The 20,582-nt window shown below is 41.1% G+C and overlaps 2 protein-coding genes across 2 annotated transcripts in view; one reads left to right on the forward strand and one right to left on the reverse strand.

Annotated features, from left to right (window-relative positions):
* Window positions 1-20,582, reverse strand: part of LOC149195481 (uncharacterized) — a 131,498-nt gene that overhangs the window by 95,554 nt on the left and 15,362 nt on the right. The gene's annotated exons all lie outside the window — the stretch shown is intronic.
* LOC149195482 (uncharacterized) lies at window positions 10,732-11,696 on the forward strand. Its single transcript, XM_089406182.1, has 2 exons — window positions 10,732-10,883; window positions 11,044-11,696. The coding sequence occupies exons 1-2, from the start codon at window positions 10,766-10,768 to the stop codon at window positions 11,694-11,696; spliced, it is 771 nt and encodes a 256-aa protein (XP_089262308.1). The 5' UTR covers window positions 10,732-10,765.

Here is a 20,582-nt window from a genome sequence, read left to right on the forward strand (position 1 = left end):
TAATAGCTTTTGAAGAGTGATTTGAGTACAGGTATCTTGCTCAGTCGCTGGGGTTTAAATAATAATCTAAATTTTGAACATAATAGCAGGTATCTCTATTTGTCTGAGTTTTATTATTGTTTTCTCGCTCTATGTTGATCGCTGAACTGAGTTTTGTAGGAAAGTCTTGATTTTTAGATCATCGGCCGTTCGGGGAAGTTTTCGATTGAACCAACCAACTCCCAATCCGTTTTTTTTAAGAGCTCAGCTTAATTTGATCTCGGGCTTATCATAAGACCTTTTTTATGTGTGATGCATGAAGGGTTTTGAGCTCAGTAGCTCCTTTAAAATTCAAAAAATTTAATTTTTTCTATGCTAAATCAATAGATCTACTATTCATGTACATAGATCTATAATTATTTTTGGTTTTTTGACTTGGGTTTTCTGGGTTTTAGTTTTTTTTGGGTCATTGTATATATTGTTCGGGTGCTTCTTGTTGTCTTGCATCTACATATCTGAAAGAGAAATCTGTATAGAGTCCAGATCTAGGCCCTGGAGGGTAAGATCTGGATCTCTCGGGTTCATCAACATCATTTTGCAAGAATATTAATCAGCGTTTTTGTAGTCCAGGGGTTTAAATTTAAATTCGGATCTAGAAATTTTGTGAGGGTTTCAGGGTTAAATCTAAAGCAAGTTGATTCAAAATTTTAAATTAAGTTTTCTGGAAATTCTTTAAGAGTTTCTGGTGGATTTAAAGGGGTTTTGGGCCACCATTTTTGCTGGTTGGTTTGTTCCCTGAGTTTTCAATTTTCTGCTGCATTCTTCTCATCCAGAAAATTTTGAAGTTTCTTTTGTTATCCGCGTTTCTGGGGTTTCTTGAAAATTCGAATTTCTTTCGTGACCCTAATTTTTCTTCTCTACTGTCCACAGTTTGTTGGCCGTAGTTCATCCACCCTCGAAAATCCTCTTGCGGCCCTTTTTCTGCCATCAATCTGCCATTTCAGCACTGCCATCGAGTTGTTCCTCCTCGAAGTTGTCCGTCCATCCTGCTTCAAACCCTCACGCAATTCGTTTTACTTGCCTCTCCTAATCCACAGCCTGCGCGCAACATCCTTCAAACCCTTTGAAAGTCCCTTTCATTTATGCTCCATCACGCTGTCCATCCGGATCTCCTTGTGTGTTGCTTCAGATCCATCGATTTTTGTTGCACGTTGTCCGATGCCTTATTCTTCCACGCACAATCCTCTTCTATCAAAAGCCGCAGTCACGTTCTGCTCCATCCTTCGACCTGCCATTTCTCTATTCTCCCCCACGTTTCTCTTCACTTCTTACATTCGTTGCCCTCTGGCCACAGCATTCACCTATCTGTTCCATTCCTCTCTGCCTATCCTCATCACTGCTAGCTGCAGCTATCCTCCACACCAGGGTCTTCTGCTCTTTATGCACGTCCATTCCTTCCATAACCCTGCATCTCCCAGCTCCTCGTTCCATTCCGCCAGACCTGCAGAAACAATACACCAAAAACATTCGACTTTCTCATTTTATGTATACGGGTTAGGGTTATGTTTATTTTTATTTTCATTATGATATATGCGTTGGTCTCGTTTTAGGTTAGTAAATGGTTAGGGTGTATATATTTTTATGTTTCATTAAATTTTAGCTCAGGACTTCAACAAATAAAAAAACGATTTAGTTTTTTTTTTCACCCTTTTAATTTAATTTTTCATTAAAAAGTCTATAAAATATAAAATATAAAAATCTTTTGACATTTGATTTTTTCCTAAAAAATCATAACATTTCAAAAATCCTAAAAAATCTTAGAAAACATTAAAAATTCTAAAAATTTTGACTAAAGAAATAAATTAAAGGAATTGCGCTTTAACATTAAAAAAATTTAACGTGGACTACGGCCCATTAAAAATTCGATTCATTAACCCTTTGATTTATTTTACTTATTCATTTTTCACATTGAAGTTATTGCCTAAGAAATAATTAAATTGTTTATCTAAAGTTCCTTAGTGTTATTTGGTGATTAAATGCATTTTTATATTTCTCTATTGTCAGTATGATTAATGTTTCAAATTTTGTATTGACTATAGGAGAAAGTTGATTAATCCTATCTCTGGGCAGTTAGTGAATATTATTTTAAATCTAGAATCTCTTGCATGTCACAGTTTTGGGCGTTTATATTGATTATTCGTGATTGTCATTATTTGTCACATATCGGAAAATTGTTCTAAATAACTTGTTTTACTTAATCTACGGTTAATTGAAAATAAAATCACTAGTCTATAATTGTTTCTATCTTGTGGTCGTGTCTTGGTTACATTAACGTTTAATCTATTCATATGAATTAATCGAGATTCGTTTACTTTCGTCAAGTTGTTCATCATTAAAATCTCCTAGAGTTTGTTTTTCACAGGCTATTCTCATCCATTTATCTAGGGACTAGCCCCCTTGACTTGTGTAGGAGAGAGTCTAAAGGGGGTGAGTAAGGATTTAAGAGTGACAGCCCTTACTCTGAGCGTTGTCACGGTGCCTAGACACCTTGTGCGACAATAGAAGGAATGATACGTACAATGGCAAAGGAAAAAGGAATGCAGGACATCAAGGAAATGGTCGACACTCCAAGAAAGAAAGGAACTCTAGGCATGAAGAATCAAATGTTGTTTCCGATAAGCAAAAGAGTATTATCTTATATCGGCGCTCTCCACTACCTCTCCTCTGGACTCTTTAGGAAATTGGCTTATTGATAGTGGCGCCTCAAGGCACTTCACCAAATTCTAGGAAGCACTCTCTAATCTAATAGAGAAGGAAACAAACTTGGAGATTATTCACGCAGAAGATGCCACCTATCCCACAAAGGGTGTAGGGAATGTTACTCTTCAACTGGATCAGGGTAACTTGATTCATTTACAAGTTGTTCTTTATGTATCGAATCTCAAGAAGAACCTGGTGCCCATTTCGGCAATAGAAGACATAGGTTACAAGGTGGCATTCATCGATGGAAAGGTATGTGTTTGGAAAAGGAATTTTCAAGATGCTTTTACTCTTGCATTCAGGATTGGCAATTTGTATCAAGTTGTAGGAAGTCCATTGGGGACCATGTCATGTGACACATCTCTTCAATGGCACCAAAGGTCTGCCCATCTTCATTATAAGGCCCTACCCGATGTGAGACAGATGGTGACAGGGATCCCTGAATTCAAAGAAGAGCATGAAGTTACATATCTGAGATGTACCGAAAGAAATCTTATAAGGGGACCATTCCCCTCATGTAATAGCAAGACCACAAGTGTGGAATAACCCGAGGGGTTTGAGATTCATGATCATCTCATGTACGCAGGTTGAAGAAAGCTCTATAGTTTGAATCAAGCTCCCCGGGCTTGGTATGAGAGGATTGATAGCTATTTGATGAAGCTGAGATTCACTAGGAGTGAAGCCGATACAAATCATTGTTTTAAGGTTGTGGATGATAGACTTCTCATATTGATACCTTACGAGGACAACCTCTTTCTGACAGGTACAGACCCTCTCATTTGCAAAAGAAAGAGGAAGTTGGATTCCAAATTTGGAATGGTGGACTGCAACCCTATGACTACCCCGATGGAGCTTAACTTTAAGAAGTTATGTGATAGTGTTGTCAGACCTGATTTGGGAAATGCCTCTGAGTTTTATCTACTCATAGTAGCATTGATGTTGTTGGTGAACTCCTGCCCGGATATTTGTTTTGCAGTTAACATGTTGAGCCAACATATGCCTGAGTCTCATCTCTCTCATTGGATTGGTGCCAAGAATCTTCTGAGATATCTTCAGGGCACAATCACTCATGGACTGAGATACACTGTTGGAGCTATGAGGATGCATTGTTATTCTGCTGCTGATTGAGCAAGTAGTGTGGAGGATCGCAAGAGCACTTCTGGGTGTTGGTTCTCTTTGGGTTCTGCTTCGATGTCCTAGATGAGTAAAAGAATATCGAATGAATTGATTAGAAATGAGCAAACAGCTCAATGATAATACAAAGATATTTACAATAATAGAAACATCAGGTTTCTATGTAGAATATGGAAACAAACAGTTTCATCTAAGAAACTGCTAAAAGAATAAAAATAGCAACAGCTAAAAGACTGAGCATTAAATACTAAATAGAAATATTCTAATACCCTCCCTTAATGCTCAATCTATTTACAACACCAATAGACCCTCGGAATTTTACAAATTTATCAGGACCAAGAGGCTTGGTGAAAATGTCGGCGGGCTGCTCTGTTGTGGGAACATATTGCAACTGAACTGAGCCGTCTTCAACCAGCTGGCGAATGTAGTGGCAATGAGTTTCCACATGCTTTGTTCGTTCATGAAAGACTGGATTCTTGGCAAGTTTGAGCACTCCCTGATTATCACAAAACAAAGAAGTAGGCCCTGTCTGGAAAACATGCATATCTGCAAGCATACGACGAAGCCAAACTGCCTCACAGGATGCCTTAACTGCTCCTCGATACTCTGCTTCTGTTGAGGAGAGAGCCACTGCCTGTTGCTTCTTACTAGTCCAAGTAACAGCACCAGATCCTAGACTAAACACATACCCAGCTGTAGATTTACGGTCATCAACCGAACCGGCCCAGTCAGAGTCAGTGTAGCCACTGAGAATAGGATTGGAGCTGCGAGTATATAAGAGGTCATAATCAGAAGTACCACGCACATATCGTAGCACCCGCTTTGCTGCTATCCAATGATCAGCTTTAGGAGCTGACATAAAGCGAGAAATGTAGCTTACTGCAAAACTGATGTCAGGTCTGGTAGCAGTAAGATAGATGAGACTGCCCACTAATTGCCTGAATAAAGTTTCATCCACAAGGGGAGAGGGTGACTGTGCTGAAAGTTTGAGCCCTGGTTCCATAGGAGTCGTGGCCGGTTTGCAATCCTGCATTCTGAACCTTTCCACAAGATTTTTGGCATACTTGGACTGAGAGAGAAAGATCTGATTTTCAGTCTGCCAAACTTCAACCCCCAGACAGTAATGAAGAAGTCCCAAGTCTGTCATCTCAAAAGTTCTGCATAGATCTTGTTTGATCCCATGGATCAAATGTGCAGAGCTGCCAGTAATGATAAGGTCATCCACATAGACAACCACAAACAAGATATCATCACCAGTATGCTTGATATACAGGTTTGCATCAGATGGGCTCCGCTGAAAACCCTGATCTGTCAGGTACTGATCAATTTTCATGTACCAAGCCCGAGGAGCTTGTTTCAATCCATAGATTGCTTTAGCTAACCGACACACTTTCTGTTCTTGACCAGCAACCTTGAATCCTGGAGGCTGCGTCATGTATACTTCTTCTTGAAGATCACCATTTAGGAAAGCACTCTTTACATCCATCTGATGAACTTTCCAATTGAACTGAGCTGCTAGGGCAAGAACAAGCCTTATGGTACTCATCTTGGCTGTAGGAGAAAAAGTCTCCTCATAATCGATGCCTTCCTTCTGTGAGAACCCTCGAGCCACAAGACGAGCTTTATACTTGTCTATGGTTCCATCAGCTTTGTATTTCACTTTATACACCCATTTGCAGCCTATGGGCTTTTTTTCGGCAGGAAGATCAGAAAGTGTCCAGGTGTGATTCTTCTGAAGACTTTGGAATTCAGCTTCCATAGCCTGTTCCCACTCAGATGTACCCTTAGCCTCTGAATAGGTTTGAGGCTCAAAAATACTGTGTAGGTTAGTCATAAGAGCAAAATTGACTGTAGACTGTTGTCTGTTCTTATGTCTAGAAGTTCTACCTTCAAGGAGCTCATCATCCCGGAGATCACCTATGGTTTTAGCCCACCATTTAGGCCGAAGAGAAGAAGAACCAATATCAGGAGTAGAGGAACCAATATCAGGAGGAGGTGGAGAAGGCTCAAGAGCAATAGGGACAGCAAGAGGAGAGTTAGCTTCTGGAGGAAGCTCAGATAGAGTATTATCAAATACTGATGCTACATCATCCCTCCCATCAGGTGGACCGACTGGAAGAAGAACACTGTGAGGCTGATCCTCAGAACGCTGCTCAGAAGAAGAAGACTGAAAGAATCCTCTGTCTTCATCAAATACTACATCTCGACTGAAGCTAAGACGACCAGTGGCTATATCTATCAGCCTATAGGCCTTGTGATGATCACTGTAACCTGTCATCATGAGTTTTTGGCTTTTGGAATCCAACTTAGAGCGCTTAGCAGATGGAATCCAAACATATGCAACTGAGCCAAATACTTTGAGATGGCTGATCTTAGGCTTACGACCAGACCAAACTTCTTCAAGAGTCTTCCCTTTAACAGCGTGAGTAGGTGATCGGTTAAGAAGGTAAACAGCAGTAAATACTGCTTCAGCCCAAAATTTGTTTGGAACACTCCTGTGTTGTAACATGGAGCGAGCCATTTCAACAACTGTGCGGTTGCGACACTCGACAACACTGTTCTGTTGGGGAGTGTAAGGTGTGGTTAATTGACATTTGATGCCATGAATATCACAGAAGTTGGCAAAAGCTGAGGAACAAAATTCCCCCCCATTGTCGGTCCTAAGGGTCATGATATTACAACCAGATTCTTTTTCAACTAAGGTTTTAAACTTCTGAAAGGTACTAAGAGCATCAGATTTATTTTTTTAAAAATACACCCACATCTTTTTACTGAAGTCATCTACAATAAGTAAAAAATATTTGCAAGCAGTGATAGAAGTTGTATTCATAGGACCACAAATATCAGCATGAAGTAACTGAAGTACCTTAGATGCGCGCCAAGATTCTCCATTTTTGAATGAAGACCGATGTTGCTTTCCCGCTTGACAGGCACTGCATACCCCCAACTGCTGAGTCTGAATATCAGGTAATCCTGACACAAGTCCCTCCCGAGAGAGCTGAGAGAGATACTGCATATTTAGATGCCCATATCGCTGATTCCATAGAGTGCTGATGGGAGAGACACGTGCTGCTAGAGCCACTTCTGGAAAGTCACCGGTGTCAAGTAGCCTGTATAGACCATGGTCTTCTAGGCCAACAGAAACTGTTAGACTGGTCTCCCTGTCAATGATGGAGCACTTGTGTGCACTGAACACAACATCAAGCTGAGGAGAATTCCTCATAATCTGGCTGACAGATAGCAGATTAATCTCCATACCAGGAACATAGTATACATTTAGAAATATGAGCGTGCGTCCACCAGAATGAATTTGAACTGTACCCCTGCCAGCTACATTGTACTTTTCACCTCCACCAAATACCACTGAATCACTGAAAGGTGAGAAGTCAATAAACCAGTCACGCCTGTGAGAGAAGTGGCGTGATGTACCAGAATCAATGTACCATGCAGAGGAAGGAACATGTTCTGAAGACCTTTTAGCCATAAAGGCGTAAAAGGCAGAATTTGTCTGCTCGGAATGTTCTGCAACATTCGCTGTCTGATTTGGCCCTCCCTGTTTCTTCTGTTCAGAAGCAATCCTCTGTCGGCAATCTTTCTTCATGTGACCGAACTTGTGACAGTAATTACACTGCACACTTTTCTTCCTAGCAGGATCAAAAGGCTGAGGAGAGCCTTTCTGCTGAAAACACTGAGAGGACTGGTATTTTGCAGCAAATGCATTTTCCGAGGGCACTGATGAAGCACCACTACCAAACTGTTGTTTCCACCGATCCTGCTGCAGAAGTTTGGTACATAAATCTGGAAACTTTAGATCAACATTTGTGGTTGTAATGTTGAGTGTTTCTATGAAGTGTTCATAAGATTTCGGTAGACTTTTCAGAGTAATGACTACCATATCTTCTTCCTCCATGGCCCGACCAATGGCTTCGAGCTGATCTCGAATGTCTTTAATTTTGTTGAGATGTTCCTGTAAAGACATATGTTCATCCATCATGATGGAGAACAACTGATTTTTGAGAAAAAATGCTCTGCTTTTGTCAGATGTCTCGTGCAGTTCTTTCAACTGTTGCCAGATTTCGACAGCGGTCTTGCCAGAAGGAATCTGTGGTAACTGATCATCAGCGACAGAGAGCTTGAGAAGCATAACAGCCTCCCGATTTCGATCATCAAATTTATCTTGATCGGTACCAGCTGTACCGGGACGAGGCTCTTTGCCCAAAATGAGCTGATCAAGACGCCTGTATTCAAAAATGGTCAGCATTCTTTGTTTCCAAATGTTATAGTTGCTGCCATTAAAGCGTTGATTTCCTTCTAACATCAGATTGGTGAGCGTGGCCATTTTCCCAAAGTCAATACAGAAGTCTGACACACAAAAAAGTGTAGTTGTCTGCTTAAAATCTTCTTTCAAGATGACTGTACCAAACCTTAACAAATTCTGTTGTGAAAGAAATAGGCTTGCACACAAAAAATTACTCAGATCTGTATCAGTGCACCAGATCAAAAACACTAGACCAAAAGAAAAAATAACTCAGATCTGATCACGCCACTTTAAAGATAACTGTGATGCTGGTTTGATCCTCTGTTTTACAACTCGGCCGAGTTGAAACCGAAACGGCCGTTTCGGACCGAGTCAAACCCCAACACAATGACCCGGCCGGGTCCGTATTGACTCGGCCGAGTCATTAAAAGCACGGCTGGGCAGCGTATTTTATGAATTAAATTCACTTTTTTGCTGTTTTTTGGTAAAGTTAAGTAGGGTTTGTGGATTCCAAAGGGTAATGGTAGATTGTTAAATGCTTTTGGGGTCCATTTCCCCCTCCCAAACTCTATTTAAGACAGCCAAATGCTCTCATTTCACTCACAGCAGTCTTATGCATTTGAGTGAGAGTCTTCTTTGAGAGTTAGTGAGCAGTTCTTGAGCTTGTTTTGGAGCAGCAGTGAGGAGTCTTGGAGGAGCATTGTAGCTGGAGTGAGGAGCTTCTTGGGCAGCCATTTGGAGCAGCATTGAGGAGCTGATTCTTGGAGCAAGCTTGAGGAGGCAGTTTGTGCCTGGAGGTATTTTTTTCCACCTCTATAAATCTGTTTTTACTTAGTAAATTTTAGGTGCATATCAAGATAGCTTAGAGAGAATTTTTAGTCAAATAAATGAACATTGAATCAATTTTTTTTTTTTTTCATTTTCAGATTGTTTTCCTAGTCAAAAAATGGCACCTAGAGCAAAAGATCCTGCTTGGGCATATGTTGAAATGGTTGATAGTGAGATGTGTTGCAAGTTTTGCCATAGGAAAATTAAGTCAGGTCCTGGGGGGATTCATAGGCCGAAACAACACTTGGCAGGGATTAAAGGCAATATTACTCCATGTCCCTCTGATCAAATTGGGGAGATTAGAAAGAATTTGTTGGAAAGCTTTGAAAAATTTAAAGAAGAAAAGACTAGGCAAAAAGAGATACAGGCTGAAATTGGGAGGAAGAGGGAGATACAAAGAATGATGGCTGCCAACCCCCACTATGAGTTTGAGGGTTCTTCCTCTATCCCTCAAACTGATGCATCAAACCCTTTCCGTTATGTTCCTCCCTCTTTTGCTTCTGTTCAAGATAAGGGAAAGGGTAGAATGAAGGGTGATGGGACTATCAAAAGTTTTTTCACTCACTCAGGCTCCTCTCCATCAGATGCACATGGTCCTGAAGTTAGTATTAGTAAAGGTCTTGCTCAGCCCACTTTAGATGACCATTGGAAGAAAGAATTGAGGGAGACTGCTTGTGACTACATAGCTAGATGGTGGTATGATGCTGATATCCCCTTTAATGCTGCTCGTTCACCATATTATGAGCCTATGTTTGAGGCCATACATGCTGCTGGAAAAGGCTTCAAAGGCCCTACTATGCAAGAGCTAAGGGGGTTTCGTTTGCAGAAAGAAATTAAATCAATTAATGAGTATTTGCAAGATTTCAAGGAATCATGGGCAAGAACAGGGTGTACCATCATGTCAGATGGATGGACTGATCAAAGAAACCGTACCATCATAAACTTTCTTGTCTTCTGCCCACAGGGAACCATGTTTTTAAAATCAGTTGATGCATCTGATAAGGTAAAAGATGGCCACTTGTTGTTTCAGCTATTGGATGAGGTTATTGAGGATGTGGGGGTGGCTAATGTTGTTCAAATCATCACAGACAATGCCTCTAACTATGTTCTTGCTGGTAGACTGTTAGAGGAAAAACACAAGACCATCTTTTGGACCCCATGCGCTGCACATTGCATAGACCTCATGCTTGAGGATATTGGAAAATTAGATTGGGTCAGAAACACTGTAGATAATGCCAAAAGCATAACAAAATTTATCTACAATCATGCACTGGTTTTGAGTCTCATGAGGAAACACACTGGAGGCAAGGATATTATTAGGCCTGCCATCACTAGATTTGCTACACATTTTTTGACATTGCAATCTATGCTTTCCCAACATAGAAACTTGCAAAAGATGTTTTCCAGTGATGAATGGAATCAAAGCAGTTGGTCTAACAAACCAGAAGGCAAAGAATTGAAAAGGAAAGTCCATGATGAAACTTTTTGGAGAAAGGCAGCAGAGATTGTGAAGCTTGCTGAGCCACTAGTTAAGGTGTTGCGGTTGGTGTATGGGGAAAGGTTGGCTATGGGCTTCATTTATGAGGCTATGGATCAAGCAAAGGAGCAAATAAAGACAGCATACAAGGATAGAGTGGCAAAGTATGGGCCCATTTGGGCAATCATTGATGAAAGATGGAACAATCAACTCCATCGCCCTATACATGCAGCTGGGTATTTTTTGAACCCACGGTATCATTATAAAGCTAAGGAGTCAGGAGCTTTGAGGGGGAGGTCAGAGATGGACTGGTTGATTGCATTGAGCGCATGGTCCCATCGGAGTCTGATCAGCTGCTGATACATCAGCAGGTCACATCCTTCAGCAATGCAACAGGTACCTTTGGGAAGAACCTAGCAAAGATTGCAAGAGAAGCAGATGAGCCAGGTAAACAAAAATTTCAATTTTCAATTTCTTAATGGTTTTACTTTTTTTATTAAAGTTTGTTAAATCATTTATAATTTGAAAGTTAGATATAATTTGTAATTTTGTTGAGCTTCAGCCTTCATCTAACTCATAATTCATTACACTCCTATGTTTTTTGCAGCACAATGGTGGGAGGCCTTTGGTGGCCAGTGCCCTGAATTGCAAAGGTTTGCAATTCGTATTTTGAGTCAAACTTGCAGTGCATCTGGGTGTGAGCGCAATTGGTCTGTCTTTGAGAGGATTCACACAAAGAAGAGAAACCGTTTGGAGCAAAAACGGTTGAATGATCTAGTTTTTGTCCAATACAACCTTCGGCTCAGACGGAACCAATTGCTGAACAAAAGACCTGATTCAGATCCCATTGTGTTGGAAGACATTGATCCAACATCAGATTGGGTAGTGGAGAGTCGTCTACCAGAGTTTGATCCTGATGAGGATCTTGAGATTGATCAACTTGATGTTGAACATCCACTGCAGCCTGTTCAGTTGAATGCAGATCCCGATCCACCAGCCTCAGTCTCACAGCCAGCTAGTAGGACTCCAGTTGTAGGTGCTTCGCCTTCCTCTGCTCAGCCACGACAGAAGCGCAGCCGCATTTGTACTCTATCTCAGCTTGCATCTGCTGCACAGCCTAGTGGTACTGGCACCACTTCTACAGTTGCAGTTGGAGACGATGATGATGAGGAGGAGCCATGGGGCCCCTTGTCTGACTCTGATGATGATGATCCAGAGATTGGTCGAGATGATCTTGGCTCCTATGGCAGTAGCTACTAGCCTCCTTGGTTATTTGTATTTTGTTTTGACTCTTGAGTCTTTGATCATGTATGACAGACTACAGTTGACTATGTATTTACTATTGCCATTGGGTACCATTTTGATATAATGGATTGGTTCATGAGCCTACTTTGATCATATGTTGTCTTCCATGTATATTATAATGTTGTGTGTTTGGAAACTTGAATGAAAATCTTTAAAATTATGTTTTTTTATAAAAAAAATAAATATTTAATGTATTTTTTACAACGACCGAGTCATTGAAATCGAGCCGGCCGAGTCATTACCGAGTCGGAGTCGGAGTCGGAGTCGATCCTCGGCCGAGTCGGAGTCCGAGTCCGAGTTGTAAAACATTGGTTTGATCACGTGCACTGATGATAACTGTGATGTTGTTTTGATCAAAACACCAGATCAAAACCAGATGATAACTGTGATGCTGTTTTGATCCCACTTCAAAAATAACTGTGATGCTATTCTGGTCCCACCGCTTCAAATAAAATCACAATAAACTTTAATCCAATTGCTAAGCAAACACGTGAATCTGGAAAATACCTTTACGTGAAAATGCCAGATATTTTCAATGCCGTCACTATAATCTGGAAAATCCCGTCGCGTGATACAAGCGGGGCTTAAATCACTGGAAGATCTCGATCTGTGGAATACACGAGCCAAAATACGTGAGCCAAAATGGTGACGCAAACACTTCAATCTTCGGTTTCCGCTACCGCTTCCGATTCTGATTTAGGCTCACCGCTTCCGCTTACTGTAACTTGATATGTTTCCGGCGTGCGATTCCCGTGTGGTGAAGACTGTGGAGACAGTCAATAGATTGACATTACCGTAACTTGATATGTTTCGGGCGTGCAATTCCCGTGTGGCGAAGACCGAGTGGGCGTCGGGCGTGTAGACTGTGTTGCCACGTTCCCGTGTGGCAAAACAAATCCTCAGCTGAGACGTTAAATGAGGATTCCTCGCAGCGAACACTAATATGCTCAGTGGCTAGGGTTCAAGTGCCACGATGAGACAACAAGGCTTCAAACAAAATAAACTGTTCAACCGACAAATAGACTGCTGCCCCTGGATTCTAAATGCCGGATTTTAATTTCAAAGCAATTTCACGATTCCGCCACAAAGTTAATTCCTCATAAAATGATAATGCAGGAGAAGAATCCCTTTCTGTATCGAGATTGACGACTGTAAGCTTTTATCACAGTGAGCAAAGCCGAGGCTAAGACTCAGTGAAGGCTACCTGGCTTACAGAGGGCTCGACCTTAGAAAGGAATGAAGGAACTCAAGAGATTAGGATACGAAGAGGATAGCTGATCAAGAGATCTACAGACCCTGAGAGCAGTTTCGAAATGAACTCCTGAATTTTTCAAACTATGAAAAATTATTTCGAAAAAAAATCCCTGTGCTCTGATACCATAAAAGAATATCGAATGAATTAATTAGAAATGAGCAAACAGCTCAATGATAATACAAAGATATTTACAATAATAGAAACATCATGTTTCTATGTAGAATATGGAAACAAACAGTTTCATCTAAGAAACTGCTAAAAGAATAAAAATAGCAACAGCTAAAAGACTGAGCATTAAATACTAAATAGAAATATTCTAATAATGAGCAGGAAGCAGAAGTCGGATGCTTTGAGAACCGATGGGGCTGGATCCATAGCTGTGAGTATGGCCTCCTGTGAAGTTGTCTGGTTGTGGAAGCTCTTTTGTGAGTTGTATGGACACATGTTGGATACCATCGTGATCTTCTGTGACAACCAGAGGGGGACTCGATTGTTGAGGAATCTCGTGTTCTATGATCGCTCCAAGCATATAGACGTAAGGTACCACTTTATCTGGGATATGGTACAGCGAGGAGCAATAGGGATCCATCACTTTGGGACTGATGTGCAGGTCGCCGATATTCAGATGAAGCCCCTGGGAAAGGTCAAATTCTTGACTTTCCGAGAACGACTAGGAGTCGTGGAGAGACCCTCTCCTAAGGGTCCTGTATGATATATTGAGCTTTGGGAGCTCTGGGGGGCTTTGGATACTTCTTGGAGTGATGAGCAACCATAGGGTGAGTGGTTCAACCTTCCCCTAGTGGTTTGCTATATAGGCAAGATGAGTGGTTCATCCTTCTCCCACTGAGACACAATCATAGGGTGAGTGGTTCAGCCTTCCCCTAGTGATTTTTTATGTACAAGGTGAGTGGTTCAACCTTCCCTTGGGATACCCACGGCGACATGTAAGCAGGGTGAGTGGTTCATTGTTCTCCTGCTGAGACATCCTACCCATGCAGTCTAGGACTCATGGGAAGTACCTCTCGTCTGGCCAATGAGCAGGGAAATGAGGATAGGGACCATTGTACTACCGATGGACGCATCGTGTACTACCATACTCCCTATGTTAGGATGATATTGATCTAGGATAAATTGGAACTGATTTCAGATCAGTAAGAGTGGTATGATACACTCTCTTTATTTGGAACTGATTTCGGATCAATAAGAGTGGTATGAGACACTCTCTAGTTGGAACTGATTTCGAATCAGTAAGAGTGGTATGAGACACTCTCTATTTGGAACTGATTTCAGAGCAGTAAGAGTGGTATGATACACTCTCTCTATTTGGAACTGATTTTGGATTAGTAAGAGTGGTATGATACACTCTCTTTATTTGGAACTGATTTCGGATCAGTAAGAGTGGTATGAGACACTCTCTATTTGGAACTGATTTCGGATCAGTAAGAGTGGTATGATACACTCTCTTTATTTGGAACTGATTTCGGATTAGTAAGAGTGGTATGAAACACTCCCTATTTGGAACTGATTTCGGATCAATAAGAGTGGTATGAGACACTCTCCTTATATGGGACTGACTTCGGGTCAGTAGAGGATGGTATGATACATTCTCAATCACTTCTTCTTCTTCATAGTTCAGTACAGCAGAGCAGCGCATTGCATTGATGGCAGAGATAGTATGGACTGGCAGATGGATTAGCAGATGGAGTTCTCCCTAGTTGAGAGGGAGTGTTAAAATTGGCAACTAGGGCCAAACTCCATGTGGGTCTTCTTATTTATGGCAGCTGATATTTTTCTTGGATTCCTCTCATCGAGAGGTGTCGGATTGATCTAAAGATCATCTAATTCCGACATGTATTCATGGAGATATGTATTTATTTGTGTTATGTGACAATTCGTCAAGGTCGGCCAGCAACCAAATTACCCCCATCTTACCTCAATGTTGCACCATAAATAGAGGTGGCCTTCAAGTCATTTTAGACTCATCTCTTGTGATCTCACTCTCCACTCGTTTGGGTTTTTGGTGGAAGGAGAGGTCTAAAGGAGATGCCCTCTATGCAGTCCTAAAGGAGGAGTCTTGGAGGTGCCCTAGCTGCAGGTACACGTGCCCTAGCCACAGTCAAGGAGGGCAGTGAAGTGTAAGCCCTCAACACTGTCAAGAAAAGGCTCTCTAGTCTAAGGGAGCTTCAACGCAGATCTAAGGAGTCCTAGAGGGAGCCCTAGCCGCGGTAAAAAGAGGCCTACACACAGCTGAAGGATAAGCCCTCATACGCTGTCCTAAATGCCCTAGCCGCAGGTCATAATTTGCTGTCACAAGAGACCCTCAAACGCAGCAAAAGAGAGCCTTGATCTGATGTTTGAGTAGCTCCTAATCCGCAATCCTTAAAGGTCCTAATCCGCTGCCATAATGGAGACTCTAGCCACTGTATTGAGAACAGTTCTATATGCTATCTAGTGGAAGGTCATGAAGCCCTAGAAACAGTGAGGAGATCTGGGCGCAGGAAAAAAGGGAGATGTATTATGCTGTCAATATAGCCGCAGTGTTGTGTGATTCATCAGCTGTCCAAGGAACTACAATACGCTGCACAGGAAGCCCTAAAGAGCCCTATACGCAGCATTAAGAGGAGCCATATATCATCATCTAGCAGCATGGAAATCTCTGTTGTTTAAAGGCTGATTGGGTCACTGTGTGAAGGGACAAGGTTTCAGTAAACTGCTAGGCTAGGCCGCAGGCCATAGCCAGCAGTTGGAGGCCTCTTCAAGTGCTGTGTTCAGACCCTATAAGGCTGCGTATCATTGGAGGACTACATGAAGGCTACCCGCAGTAAATAAGTGGACTGCGGAGTATGTTTAGGGTGTTGGAGCTTGTGCACTAACCTGTAGATATGTTTAAGTTCTTTCAGCATATATAAGATGCCAGATGGGCGGCCTTGACATGATCAGTGAAGCAGCATTGCAGTGTACATTGAGTACAGGTGGCAGCGTGGATTAGGAGAGTCTCTCCTAGGTGGAATGCTACCCTTGAAGGGCTTAGTTGTCTAACAGCTTGGAAGGTTAAGGGCTTCTCCCTGTGCCCTTACTAAAATTGCAAGATCAGGCAATTAGAGGAACATTGCAGCAGCATTGATGATCTACTCTTCATAACTGCTTGAAGTCTGTAGGTGCTGCAAACCATCAGTGGAATGTTGCAGCTGTAAGGAGGACTACTGGATTGATGATCTACCAAAAGGGGATATGCAACATCACTCTTATTGAACGTTGTCAAGGCTGCATCTTAGATTACTAATTAGTCATCATGAGTAGAATGATGGATTTACTGCTGTTGTCTCAGATTTGTATATTTGTACTATCTCTCTCTCTGCTGAGCTATTGAAGAATATAAGAAGAATTGATCAAGGGTTTCCCCACATTGGGGTTTGTCCCTGGCTGGTGCCACATCTTGTCCTCTTGTCTTCTGTTGTTTATGTTTATGTTCTATCTGCACTTTACTATCATGCTGATGTGATTGCTAATCTGATTATTGTCATTGGGCTAATATGAAAAATTGAAATAAATTGCTCTAACCATAAAACATACCAAAATTTAACAAAAGAACAATCGTCAGAGGGAGCAGCCCCACAAAAGTAAGACACCCTTTGCCATTGACGTCAAAGGGGGAGAGAAAAGGAAGTGCAGCATGGAGACAGGGGGAGCATGAGTGTTGACATCAATGACAAAGGGGGTTGGAAGAATTTTTCATTGATGTCAACAATCATGCTCCCCGTATCATCATGTTCCCCTGTCTCCATTGTTGGAAGAAATTGTCATTGAGGTCAACAAGACAAGTGTTGGATCAACACCGAAGAATAAGGACAAGTGTAGTATGGGTCAAAAGAATATTTAAGACACTAAGTTATGAGAAGAGAATGTTATCTAGTGAACAAGTATACATGGTTTAAAGACCCGTTGCTTACTTAACACATTTGCTTGCTCGGATCACCATGACATACAGGCATCAGTTATGAAAATTAGACAGGTTTGATATCACATTGCAATTGATTCCAAGCCATGTTTCACGAGTCGAAGCCATTCATTGTTCATTGAGATCACATAAAAAATTCAACATGCATTCTTAAGTAAGCATTCATATATATCTAGACTTGTCATGTTGGGAAAACTAGTACGTATAATGTGTAAAACGATGAGCTCACGGATGTCTCACCATTGAATGTTTCTCAAACTATACTAATGTGGAATAGCCACCAACCAATGGAGTTGTGAAGCCCCTACTTGCAAAGGATTGCCCCAACCATTTATCAATATAATATAACACATGTCAGCTACATGTTGAATTCATTTGCTTCCGTGAGATATGACGAACGTGGTGATGAATTTGATTAAACAAGAACGCCATGGAGAGAAAATTAATTGGCCTTTGTTGAGAAACATTGTGAACTTTTTGTGGAAATAGGCATTGATAATATGGATTGTTATAAAAACGATTTTGAAGCTCACAGGTTGGCTCAATTGAATATTCAACTCAGCTCGATTTTGGCTATGAGACAAAAATTAATATTATAGGTTGGCCCAACTATTGTACCCACTCATAACCACCATATATTGATCTCATACGTGACCTTTGATATTCAATCAAAAATTCTTCAATACAAATGTATCTAATCTTTGTGATTAAATTCATTTTGTTTCGGTGGTCTACGCTAAGGTTCCGGAGAGTTGTAAGTTCGGTCTGAGGAGTTTTTGGTCTGAGTTCTGAGCAAAGCACTATTGGTTGGCTCCAAGCAAGTTCTGAACATTTGAATGACAGCCATCCATGGATCAATTTAATTTACTGTGTGTTTTGGCACAAGACTGTCGAATAAAAACTAAAGGACTCTCATTTTGCGTGGCTCTCTAGATATTTGGATTCATTGCATCCATCTTCTGCTTTGTGGCTTTCTGTGTTAACATGAAGGACACTTCCTGATTTCCACGGAGTGAGTGACAATGATTATATCGAGAAGGTAAAACTCTATTATTCTTCGAAATTGTTTATTTTAATGCAGAGACCATTGACTTCACTTGACCTTCAATATATGAATGTAAGTCGAAGGCCAAGCACCATTGAAATCATTGTATTGTTTATGGTTTTCACTCGAAATGATACACTGATTATGGATTGTTATAATTTACTCTGGGTCTTATTGCATGGTTTTGGTCGAAGCACATTATCGATCTAGGGGATTGGTCGCAACACAAGATTATTTGTTCGCAACACCAAACATGTAAAAGAGAACTAGCAAAATTACAAGCTAATTTCTAACAATTTTCACTTACAAGGCATTTTCTTGTCCTTAAGACGTTGGCTTGAGCTGAATCCAAACATGCCAAATGCTTCTTTGTACATATCTTGATCTGGGAAGATCTTCTCAATGTATATCACGACAACTCTCATCAACTCATGATCTTTTTGAATGTTAGACCCCTCATTATAGAATAAACTTGGATTTAAATATGCTCCTGTTGCATGCAATGGGGAATGTAGCAGCTTGTCCCACCTGGAATCAATAATTTCCCATAAAGGGTGATATTTAGATTCACCTCCCTTGTAGAAAGTCTTGATGGCCTCTTTGGCCCTGTCCATGGCCTCTTTGGCCCTGTCCATGCCCTCATAAATATATCCCATTGCAATCTCAAGACTTTCACAAGGGGCTTAGTGAGGCTAACAATCTCAGTGACTTTCTCCCACAAAACTATCACCTAAGAGAGATTCTTTCACAACCAATGCTTCTGGTTTTGTGCTATCTTTCCAAAATAGCCATTGTTGGCTACAAAACATTCTTCTCAAAGCTTGGTACTAATACAAAAGGATTTGCAGGGAAAGAAAGTTTGTAGCAATCGTGTGATAGTTGGGCGACTAAGCTCACCCTCTATAAATTCCCTCATAAGGTTCAACACCCAAGCATGGTTATAAATATACTTGGTCTTGCACAACATCTTGCACCCACCCCAACTTCCCAATGTCCTCCAAAATCAAGTCTATGCAATGGGCAGTGCACGGAGTCCAAAAAATGGTGGGATACTTGGCACAAAGCAAGCTTACAACTGCCACATAATTTGGTGCATTGTTCGTGATTAGTTGGACAAGATTTGCAACCCCAACTTCATCCACAACCTCAGCCAACAATTTAAAAATCAAATGTGCATCCTTTACATGTGCAAATGCATCAATGGATCTTAGGAACATGGTTCCTTTAGGGCAAGCTACAACAAAATTTATTATTGTTCTGCCCTCTAATCTATCCACCCATCAAACATAATTGTGCAACTTGTAAACTTCTGTGAGTTTTTAATGCTCTCCAATTGTGCCTTGACACACTCAAGCTCCTCATCTAAGATGGGGCTTTGTATCCAGGGCCAGCTGTTGCAATGGCATCCACCATGGGCTCATAAAACTAAGACTTTGCATAGTTGAATGAAAGACTATTAGGGTACCAAGACCTCCTCACTACCATATCTGTATCCTTCCTCTTCTACCTCCTCACTACCATATCTGCATCCTTCCTCTTCTACCTCCTCACTACCATATTTGCATCCTTCCTCTTCTTTTCATTAAAACACTCCAAGGTTGGTTGAGATTCTGGAGTTATACAAGGAAGAAAGGAGAGTTTATACTCTTGTTTGCCACAACAGTTGAAGAGGAGTTACCTGCACTTTGATCCCATGGTGCCATCTGACATCTACCTATCCCAAAAACCACAACCTTCATTCTTACACTCTTAGAATTTTGTTCTCTAATGGCATACAAAGAAGCTATCATTTCAATAGTGACTTCAGGAGGGCAATGATCACAAAACACCACACCTTTGCTAGGAATTCTAGTTAGGTGGTATTTCAGCCTGTTTATGCCTGCATACATTGTGGCATTGCAATAATTGTACTTGACTTGGTGGTCATCAACGAGAATGACTCGGACATAATGCACCCATGCCGAATCATGAGGCTTTCTACTACCCTTCGGTGGCATGGAATCTGGAAGAGAAAAAAATATTAAATTTAGCTCTAAATTTAAATTTTTTAATTGATTTAATAGTCTATAGGAGAATTTGTTGGCCCTATGTGTGATTAAGAAACTCAGCCACACACATGCCCTGTGTGGCTGAGAAACTCAACCAGCGAGCCTTATGGCTAAGTTTCTCAGCCACACAGGGCCTGTGTGTGGCTAAGTTTCTTAACCACAGGACCTAAAACAAATCGTAGAAAGGAAAAAAAATTGAAACTAAAAAAATTTGAAATGAAAAAAAAAAAATCAAACTTCATGAAGCCTACCAGGTTGTGATGAAGTTAGGTCTAATGAAGCCTCCTTTAGCCTCCTTCAGCCTCTTGCAAGAGCTCCTTCACTGTACAATGGAGTCACTCAGCTCCTTTAGTCAACACTCAGTGAATGAGAAATGAGAGGGTAGGAGGTACTTATAAAGCATTTCTTTCCCTCCATTTTCCTTTCCCTCCACCGAATATCAAAAAAAAATCAAATTTCGGCCAAGGAAGTTCGCGTTGTGTTGGCCCCGAGTATTATACGAGTCTTATGCAAGTCTTGGCCTCTATACGCATTT

Source organism: Pinus tabuliformis, chromosome 2_2 (genome assembly GCF_031772625.1).
Source record: "Pinus tabuliformis cultivar Carrire ecotype Pingquan chromosome 2_2, CPIR1, whole genome shotgun sequence".
NCBI classification, from domain to species: domain Eukaryota; kingdom Viridiplantae; phylum Streptophyta; class Pinopsida; order Pinales; family Pinaceae; genus Pinus; species Pinus tabuliformis.

What these genes read in the sequence shown, in the direction of transcription:
- LOC149195482 (XM_089406182.1), top strand. Translation starts at nt 10,766, where the DNA reads ATGGTCCCATCGGAGTCTGATCAGCTGCTGATACATCAGCAGGTCACA. An exon ending in AAGAGAAGCAGATGAGCCAG is followed by an intron (nt 10,884 to 11,043) that starts GTAAACAAAAAT and finishes TGTTTTTTGCAG; the next exon opens with CACAATGGTGGGAGGCCTTT.